This window comes from Oncorhynchus kisutch, linkage group LG14 (genome assembly GCF_002021735.2).
Source record: "Oncorhynchus kisutch isolate 150728-3 linkage group LG14, Okis_V2, whole genome shotgun sequence".
Classification (NCBI taxonomy): Eukaryota; Metazoa; Chordata; class Actinopteri; order Salmoniformes; family Salmonidae; genus Oncorhynchus; species Oncorhynchus kisutch.
Window position 1 is genome coordinate 37,126,843 of NC_034187.2, and position 10,844 is coordinate 37,137,686.

The 10,844-nt window shown below is 44.1% G+C and overlaps 1 protein-coding gene across 1 annotated transcript; it reads right to left on the bottom strand.

The window, feature by feature from the left end:
* Positions 1-2,124: 2,124 nt before the first annotated feature.
* Positions 2,125-9,687, bottom strand: LOC109904501 (left-right determination factor 2-like). Its single transcript, XM_031788330.1, has 3 exons — positions 5,640-9,687; positions 5,295-5,534; positions 2,125-5,098 (listed from the first exon to the last, which is right to left on the bottom strand). Exons 1-3 carry the CDS (start codon positions 5,825-5,827, stop codon positions 4,639-4,641), a joined length of 888 nt encoding a protein of 295 aa, XP_031644190.1. The 5' UTR covers positions 5,828-9,687; the 3' UTR covers positions 2,125-4,638.
* Positions 9,688-10,844: the final 1,157 nt, after the last annotated feature.

A 10,844-nucleotide genomic window follows, 5' to 3' on the forward strand; every position in this document is an offset into this window, starting at 1 on the left:
CCTTACGGTCAGATGCCAAGCAGTTGCATTACCAGGCTGTGATGCAACCGGTCAATATGCTCTCGATGGTGCAGCTGTAGAACTTTTTGAGGATCTGGGGACCCATGCCAAATATTTTCAGTTTCCTGAGGGGGGAAAGGTGCCCTCTTTACAACTGTCTTGGTATGTTTGGACAATGATAGTTTGTTGGTGATGTGGACACCAAGGAACTTAACTCTCGACCCGCTCCACTACAGCCCCGTTCATGTTAATGGGGGCCTTTTCGGCCAGCCTTTTCCTGTAGTCCATGATCAGCTCATTTGTCTTGCTCACATTGAGGGAGAGGTTGTCCTGGCACCACACTGCCAGTTCTCTGACCTCCTCCCTATAGGCCGTCTCATCGTTGTTGGTGATCAGGCCTACCACTGTTGTGTCGTCAGCAAACTTAGTGATGGTGTTGGAGGTGTGCTTGGCCACGCAGGTGAATTGCAGTGGGTCTAGGGTGTCCGGGAGGATGCTGTTGATGTGAGCCATGACCAGCGTTTCAAAGCACTTCATGGCTACCGATGTGAGTGCCACGGGGCGGTAATCATTTAGGCAGGTTACCTTCGATTCCTTGGACACAGGGAGTATGGTGGTCTGCTTGAAACATGTAGGTATTACAGACTCGGTCAGGGAGAGGTTGAAAATGTCAGTGAAGACACTAGACAGTTGGTCCACGTATGCTTTGAGTACACGTCCTGAAAATCCGTCTGGCCCAGGGGCTTTGTGAATGTTGACCTGTTTTAAGGTTTTGTTCACATCGGCTACCGAGAGCGTTATCACAGTCATCTAGAACAGCTGGTGCTCTCGTGCATGCTTCATTGTTGCTGGTCTCGAAGCGAGCATAAGGCATTTAGCTCGTCTGGTAGGCTCGCGTCTGGGTTTCCCTTTGTCGGGGTTTCCCTCCTTTGTGGTCTAATAGTTTACAAGCCCTGCCACATCCGACAAGCGTCAGAGTTGGTGTATTAGGATTCAATCTTAATCCTGAATTGACGCTATGCTTGTTTGATGGTTCGTCTGAGGGCATAGCAGAATTTCTTATAAGCGTCCTTGAAAGCGGCAGCTCTAGCCTTTAACTCAATGCAGATGTTGCCTGTAATCCATGGCTTCTGGTTGGGATATGTGGGGGCGACATTATCGATGCACTTATTGATGAAGCCGATGACTGACTGACTGACTGACAGGTGGTGTGTTCGTCAATGCCATTGGATGAATCCCGGGAACATATTCCAGTCTGTGCTATCACAACTGTCCTATAGTGTAGCGTCCGCGTCATCTGACCACTTCCATATTGATCGAGTCACTGGTACTTCCTGCTTTAGTTTTTGCTTGTAAGCCGGAATCAGGAGGATAGAATTATGGTCAGATTTGCCAAATGGAGGGCGGGGTAGAGCTTTGTATGCATCTGTGTGTGGAGTAAAGGTGGTCTAGGATGTTTCTTTTCTCCTGTTTGCTTGTGACATGCGGGTAAGAATTTGGTAAAACTGATTTAAGTTTGCCTGCATTAAAGTCCCCGGCCACTAGGAGTGCCGCTTCTGGGTGAGCATTTTCTTCTTTGCTTATGGCCTTGGTTGAGTTTATAGAGTTGGTTGAGAGCAGTCTTAGTTCCAGCTTCGCTTTGTGGTGGTAAATAGACGGCTACGAATAATACAGATGAGTACTTTCTTGGTAAGTAGTGCGGTCTAATGTTAGCAAGTGGTGGGTGGTATTTTGGGCTTTGGTGACAAAACGGATGGCACTGTGATGGACTGCATCCAGTTTGCTGAGTAGAGTGTTGGAGGCTATTTTGTGTATGACATCGCCGAAGTCAAGGATCGGTAGGATAATCAGTTTTACGAGGGTATGTTTGGCAGCATTAGTGTTGTGAAATAGGAAGCCGATTTCTAGATTTAATTTTGGATTGGAGATGCTTAATGTGAGTCTGGAAGAAGAGTTTACAGTCTAACCGGACACCTAGGTATTTGTAGTTGTCCACATATTCTAAGTCAGAACCGTCCAGAGTAGTGATGCTAGTCGGGCGGGAGGGTGCGGGCAGCAATCGGTTGAAGAGTATGCATTTAGTTTTACCTGCATGTAAGAGCAGTTGGAGGCCACGGAAGGAGTGTTGTATGGCATTGAAGCTCGTTTGGAGGTTTAAGTGTCCAAAGAAGGGCCAGATGTATACAAAATGGTGTCGTCTGCAGCACCACATCTGCGGCTGGGACACACAAGCTGAAAGCAGCCTTTGCCAGGCATGGCATTGTAGAGACTTTAATATCTGACAATGGGCCCTGTTACAAATCAAATGAGTTTGAATCCTTCACAAAAGCATGGGAGTTCACACACGTCACCACAAGGCCGCATTACCCTCAAAGTAATGGCCTTGCTGAAAAATCTGTGCAGATTGCTAAATCACTCATGGATAAAGCAAAAGCAGACAAGAGAGACCCCTACCTCAGTCTCCTTGAATACCGCAACACTCCAGTTAACAGCTTCAAATCACCAGCCCAGCTGTTGATGAGCCGCAGACTTCGCTCAATCCTTCCCAGCACCAACCAGCAGCTGCAACCTGAGGTCGTCAGCTGCAAGGAAATGCATGAAAAACGTTGCAGAGACAACACCAACAAAAGCGATACTACGACAGGACAGGTAGACCACTGCCACCACTGATCGACGGAGAGTCAGTTAGAATCCAGGAGCATGGTCTCTGGAAGCCAGCAGTCGTCATCCAGCCAGCTGACACTGAACGTTCATATCACGTCCGCACCGCAGAAGAAGCGGTGTACCGCCGCAATCGTCGTCACCTACTGAACACAAAAGAACAACACAATGATGAGATGAACTGTTCCCCTGAAAGAGAATGTGATGGACTAAACACACACACACACAGTACAACATACACCATACTTACCTGCAACACCACAAGAACTGTTGACTGACACAGAAGCATGATCAGCATCATATCGCACAAGGTCAGGAAGAAAGGTCAAGCCCAGAGCTGTCCTAGACCTGTTAAAGGGTGTAGGCGGATCGCTGCCCTAAAATAGTTTGACTGTAAACTTGTTATGCTTTGGTATTGTATCTGTTTGAAATGTTAAGATGTTATTTCTACAGTGAAAGCTGATTTGCTGAGAATCCCTTGTTTTAAAAGTAACAGTATGTTGGATTATTGTTTCAGAGTCTATGTTGATTCAGTTGGTATAGTATGCAATATAAATGGGTACCTACCTTGAGTTTTAACTACAGAGCATGTATTCAAAAGAAACCCTTAGAATATGTAAACATTTTCTTTTGTTTTAAAAGAAGGGGGATGTCATATTCATGTGTAAACATACTGAATTGTAATTGGATGCATTTTACCGCCATTTCATACTGCGCTATGATTGGTTAAGACCACCCAAACGGTTAGGTCATGGTCCGTTGGATCCTGGTTGGCGATACTTGAACATGCCAGTTATACGTGAACATGCCAGTTATAGCTAGCTAATAAAGAGCTACGTGAGGAAATATCCTGTAGTACTGCATTTTATTATTTTGTACAGTGTGTGCAAAACAAGGCAACACCAACCTTCCTGAGCCGAATGTATGATTTCACCCAGTTATGCTGAATTTGCGCGATGACTGAAACAGATTTTTTTCCCCCAGCTATCTTCATTGCTGAGAAGGAACTAATGTCCGTGGGCTTGGTGTAGCGTGTGTCCGTAGCAAGGAGTTTGGGTAGCCAGGCAAACGCGGAACACCACGCAGAATAGATTAGATTAAGATTACAGTAAAATACCTCACATTTTACACTGACTGGGGCTCTAATGGGAGACGAGAGTTGGACAGCGATCTGACATTGGTTTTGTCTCGTGGTCTTGGTCATAAATGGTAGAGTGGACTGGAAGTCTTTCAAATCAATCATGCCATTTTGAAATAAAAACTCATTTGACATAGTTCTAAACTCCTTCCGTGCATTTGCATAAGAATCAACCCTGTTGAGTGTTGTTCCCGTCCGCGTGTCATAGTGAATCTCCAAAGGCGCGCCATTCGTGCGTAATTGGTGACGTTTAGCTTGGCCACACTGGTCGCCAATGGATGCAGTGCTGTAGATTCTGAGACGGAAACTAAGTAAATAAATCCACAAATCAAACACTGATCGGAAGCCCCGTGATGAGGATGTGTTACCATAACAAAGGATTGGGCTAGTGGTGAGGCTCTAATGATAAAATTGGTCTCACAACCACATCTGTAAATGATCTCAGTTTGACTGTGTTTTCGTTTATTCACACTCCCCCACTTTCCCTCAAAAGACAAACCCTTAGACAACAATGAAGTGACACTGTGTTAATTAAGGATTTGTGGAAGAAAAATACGTTCGTTAATATACTTTGAAAATGTGCAATTAATTAATATTTTTAATCTTGTCATATGAAGAGTATAAATGCATTCATGGGCAACATAAATTAGGCTAAGTATTTACATTTAAAGTGCTCAACAAACAAGTGATCGGCTAATATAACCGTTGTCTCAAATATTCACACCAACAAGATATCTCCTTTTTAGCCTATAGTAATTAAAGTTTGAAGAAAAAAAGTACTGTGCATCACGAGTCGCACTCGCATCTCTGTCTCTCTGGATTGCGCTCCTTCTTCATTCTCAAACAGATACATTGTCCATTGTACATCTGCACTTCTCCACTATCATGTTGGGAAACTCGGCCACTTCAATCTCAGTGTAGTCTCCTTTTTTCACCAGATACATTATAGGTAGCGGCGCGTTCTCCGTAGCCGCGCACCGCCGTTCTCCGTAGCCGCGCACCGCCGTTCTCCGTAGCCGCGCACCGCCGTTCTCTGTAGCCGCGCACCGCCGTTCTCCGTAGCCGCGCACCGCCGTTCTCTGTAGCCGCGCACCGCCGTTCTCCGTAGCCGCGCACCGCCGTTCTCCGTAACCATAATGACGCTTTGGCTGCTTGCATCCTCCTGCGCATCGGAAGGACTGGTAGCCCGCAGGTTCGATGACCCAGTATTGAGTCCAAGTTAGCTCCCGGAAGTTGATGAAGTGGTCTTCTCTGCAGCATATGCCGTTCGGCTTGCTGGACTGGCAGTCACCACGGGAACTGGACGAAGATAAACGGTCAGGTTATTACACGTTTGACACACCTATAGAGGATTCTCAAATCATGTATAAGCAAATGTCATACTGTGACATAGCAGCCAGGTCCATATGTGTGTAGCCTATATGCTTAAAATGTGTCCACTGTCCAACCAAGGTTCTAAACATTGCCATTAGCCTAGCTATTAAATGTCACTTACCCATATTCCTCCAGGTTCAAGGTGTAAAAAAGAAGCTCAGGCTTTCCCGTGCTCTGGTCAGAGGGGTCCTGCGCGGTAAAGCGCATACTCTTGGCCATCTCGGCTGCATAGCTTCCCGGTCTCTCCCCCTCGACCCGCAGCTCCAGGCGCAGCGGCACCTCTCGACGTCCCTTCGACCAGTAGTGTACGGCCTGCGTCACATCGAAACCTTTCCACCCGGTCTCGTAGATTGGCACCAACCTATTGAAAGAGGACACCCGCACTTTAATTAACTAGCAAGCTAATTAATTACTATTAGGCTAATCAAAAGTAGGCTGTTGAATGATGTGCGGTAACGGTGCTGACCTTGAGTCTACCAGTGAGGAGCGGTTGGCGCCGTTCTCTAGAACCTCCACCCAGTAGACGCTGACCCGTGCGTTGTTGCCCTGCTTTTGACTCTTTCTCCCGGCCAGGTGCAGTTTATGAGGGGCGTTCTGGTAGAGTCTGAGCTCCGCCATGGTCACCTCGCTGTTGGCTGGGACCCTGGCCTCCATGTCGAAAACCAACCGCTCTCTGGTGGCGTCAGAGTAAAGAATCTCCCCCGATATATCTATTATGTAGAATATAACAGGACACCGTCCGCATGTGGACAATTGGACAGCAGTGCGTAATTTGGAATCCAAACAGAACACCAAACTGAGAATTACGCATTGGTGTTAACAATAGTATAACTAATAGTAAATAAAATATAATGATGGAAAATAAAAATCAGTCAGTCTTTAAAACTGTCATATTCTCAGTCTTAGAAACTGTCATAGTTGCCATTGCTGTTTACCTGCGTTCCCGGAATACCCCCTGAGGATTCCTGCTAGGCTGGGCAGAGAGCGGCGTCTCCTCTCGTGGTGCAGCTTCAGCAGGGTCAGGTACTTGTTTCTGATGTGGCTAGGAACGACCAGGTTTTCCAAGTCCCTTTTATGGATCCTTGGGAGTTCCTTCAGTCCAAGCCTCTGAAGCATAGCCTCTTTCAGGTTCTCCTGGTTGAAGCTGTGCGTTAGAGACAGTATCGCACTGGCGCACAGCAGCCAAATTGGGAAATATGCCATTTCTGAAAGAGTTGAGAGTTAAACCCTGTTGCAGATGGAGGAGGACAAGGACTGACCACCTTTATATATAGTAGCCCCGCTGTGACATCCCGACGGACGTGTACCAAGGGGGGGTGGGGACCAACATCAAAAACAGTGGACGCGCGGGAGAGCTTCAAAGTAACGCCCTATTTTAGGATTAATAGCCTCTGCCTGATCCCCACCTCCACCCACTCATCGATCACACCCATCATCACCACATCGACCAGTAAAGATGGGACTCGCACATGAAATAAAAACACACATTTCGTTTTTAATGAGCCCATTTTCATCTGAAACATAGGTGGATTAGACACCAATAGATTAGTAGATAGAGGAGTGCTTTTTTTTAACCGGCAATTAATGACGTGATAATGTCTCTCTAATGGACATCTAAGCGGTTTCACCCTGCGTGTCATTCAGTCAAAACATCGTTGATAGGCTTCCAGTAGGCTATGTCAATTCTTGAATTGTTTAATTAAAAATCGAAACAGTTTGAGCCTAAACTTTTTGCATTATTTATCAAATTGAACTCGGTCTGTGATAATGATCTAGTTTTCATGATCTAATATTGTTCTAATTGGAGCACTAGTCTTGCTTGATCAAAAGACATACATAGATGGACATCACTGACAGACAGATATTTTCCTCTCACTCATTAACAACTGGCCCCTCAACCCCTGTGTAGCTTTAGAATGGCACCCCATGGACAGATTATCATATTAGTGTAATTAAGTTTGGCAAGTATGTGTATAACATCATTAGTGTGTGGAGGTATGTCTATCCTTCTCTGCCTGAGTCTATGGTGGTCCCCCTGTGTATGTGTGTGTCAGGTCAAACAGACTGGTGTGTATTGGGAGCCGAGCTCCCATAGGGGACAGATGAGTAATCCAGTGTGTGCTGTGCTCTGGGATGTGGATTGTAAAGGGCTCTTCACATGGACCTGATTATGTGTCTCTAATGCAGGAGCTGGCTGGGTCTTTTTCTGTCATATACACACACAAACACTATAGTGGCTGAGGCAACTGGTTCCTCCATAGAGTCCCAGTCTGGAGTGTGTATTGGGACTGTAGTGTGGCAGGTGGTCTTGGGATGACAGACAGTGTGCCCGCAGACAGCATACACGCAGACAACACACAGGAATTGCTGATTGACAGATCAACAGCTGACAGGCAGAGGACAGACACATACACACACACAAAACGTGATGCCAAATCAACAGTAGTCAGACAGCTAAACAGATGTGCTCCCTGTGCTGTGTGTGTTAATCATCATGTTATTAGCGGTCTCTTTTTGGCAGGGCAGGCCTGCTGGGTCCTCATTTTAATAGATGTAGTAGACGGACAACACTAAACCAACATATTCAACAAAAGAGATGAAAGATTCAGACAAATTCATGTCTTAGATTTCAGTTGTTTCCTGATGAGGGGGAGTAGTAGCCTGGTCCCAGATCTGTTTGTGCTCTTGCCAATTCCATTGCTGTCATTGTCAAGCCAACCATTTTTTTATTCACCACATTGGAGTTGGGAATAGAACAGCAAAAATGAAATTTGTGCAAAACTTGAAATATGAATAGTTGCCTATTTAATTGTAATGCTCACATAGGACATATAAAAGTAGCCCTACAAAGTTAGAGACACATTTGGCGCCCATTGCCCCAATACAAAATGCCTGTATTATTGCTCTGGGTATGCCTAACCTAAATATAAAACCTTGCGTTATTTTTTTACTTCATTAGATAGTGCCATTTGTAAGGGGTGACGCCGGGGGTGTCATGCCCATAGGGGGCACAGGGGCACGTTCCCCCTCAGATTTGTCAATATATTTTTATTTTTTTAATTCCTCTGTAATACTACTAGTCGCAATTTTATGCCGTTGGCTTTAGCTAGCCCAGATAGGTTCCTACTCTCAACAACCTCATAACTAGCTACCAAGAAGCCGAAAAGCAAGCAATAACTAAATGTACTGAATTCCTTTTAATCTTTAACCCAGATTTTAGCAGAGATGCAGGGCAGCATATTTAGATTCTTCTTTTACAGACAGCTTAAGATGTATGCTTAGATATGCAGAAAAATCCAAATATTTTTATAAAGCAAAATATTTTGGCTTTAGATAGCAGGAAAATGCTGTTTCAGGTGTTTGAAAAATGCAACATTCTCACATTTATGTACAGAGGGAAATGTTCCTCCCGGTAGACCAACCCCCAGCCATTCACACATAGTTTGTGTCCCCTCAGATTTTTGGGTTATATGACGCCCCTGAGTGATGCTGATCCCATGTTCACACATTCTACGGACCGGCAAGCTTTGATTTTGCGAGAACAGTTGGCATTGACAATACACAACATCGATAAGGGGTTGGAGACGGGTTGTGAGAGGAACGAGTCGCCCCTCCTACCCTGACTGTTGACAGAAGCTCTTCGGGTGAAAGTTAACAGACATCTTGATCCACTCAATCAGAAATCAGCAAGTCTTCCCCAATCAACAGGTTTTAATGAAGGACTATAGATTAGCATTACATAATAGGACAACAGAAACTAAGACACAGCCAAGCCTTTCATTTACTGCAGCTATTAATGTGCTGTTATTCTTGTCATGGTGATCATTTTCTGTAGTCAAAGTTTTAGCAGGCCTACATGTGTTGTGATCAAGGTATTGTAGCCTTTGCTGATCAAAATATGTTTGTGTTTATAATGAGTTCTAAATGGATTAAAGAAAAAGATATGACGCATAAATCAATATCCTATTAAGGAAACTAAATGAAATCTTTTAGATAAGAAACCTTAAATCTAGTCAAATATATAATTATTCTTATCGCATTAACTTTTCCATAGGCTTGTCAGTGACACCTTGAACCAAGTGTAAATTATTCTACAAATGTCTGGCCTACTTTTACAACCTTGGATTTCCACCCCAAAAAATTATAAAAATTACTTAAATCTTGTGAAATATGTCATTTTATTGTTATCGCAATACCCTTTCTAATTGATTGTCAGAGAGACCTCAAACCAAATGTAAATTACTCAAACATTTATGGCCTACTTTGACATCCTTTGCCTTCCTTTGATTTCCACAAAAAAACTTGTGTGAATTTATTACAATTCCTTAGATCTAGTAAAAACATTATTCATTTGCAGGTAGAAATGTGTTCAATATCCACTGAAATAGCTAGCACATTTACTAGATAGAGAATAATTGCCTTGGTAAGGCCAGGAAAACAACCTCTCACTCAATGTCAACAAAACAAAGGAGATGGTCGTGAAATTCAGGAAACAGCAGAGGGAGCACCCCCTTATCCACATCGACGGGACATCAGTGGAGAAGGTGGAAAGTTTTAAGTTCCTCGGCGTACACATCACTGACAAACTGAAATGGTCCACCCACATAGACAGTGTGGTGAAGAAGGCGCAACAGCGCCTCTTCAACCTCAGGAGGCTGAAGAAATTTAGCTTGTCACCTAAAACCCTCACAAACTTTTACAGATGCACAATTGAGAGCATCCTGTTGGGCTGTATCACCGCCTGGTACGGCAACTGCACTGCCCACAACTGCAGGGCTCTCCAGAGAGTGGTACGGTCTGCACAACCCATCACCGGGAGGCAAACTACCTGCCCTCCAGGACACCTACAGCACCTGATGTCACAGGAAGGACAACCACCCGAGCCACTGTCGTTTATCCCGCTACCATCCAGAAGGTGAGGTCAGTACAGGTGCATCAAAGCTGGGACCGAGAGAGTGAAAAATAGCTTCTATCTTAAGGCCATCAGACTGTTAAACAGCCATCACTAACACAGAGAGGCTGCTGTCTACATACAGACTTGAAATCATTGGCCACTCTAACAAATGGATCACTAGTCACTTTATTAATGCCACTTTAATAATGATGTTTACATATCTTGCATTACTCATCCCATATTTATATACTGTATTTTATATCATCTATTGCATCTTGCCTATGCTGCTCGGTCATTGCTCATCCATATATTTATATGAACATATTCTTATTCCATCCCTTTGCTTAGATTTGTGTGTATTAGGTAGTTGTTGTGGAATTGTGAGATATTGCTGCACTGTCGGAACTAAAAGCACAAGCATTTCACTACACTCGCAATAACATTTGTTAACAATGTGTATATGACCAATAAAATTTGATTTGATTTTGATTTAATTAGGAACTAGAATACTAGAATGGTCATTAACCTTCTTATGATGGGACCCTTATGATGGGATAAAGGTCAGCCATTTTGGTCAGGGAGTTGCTAAACCATGGTTTGCCAAAGCTGTGATAAGATATAAATAAAATAATGCATTTCAAGAATGTATCTCCACTGTATGCTAGCCAGACAGTTTGAGGAAAAATTCCATAAATTGTTCAAATTAACTGACAATACGCCAACCTTTCATTGAAACAATGCAGTCAATCCACAGCCATACACTGGCTGAAATCAGTT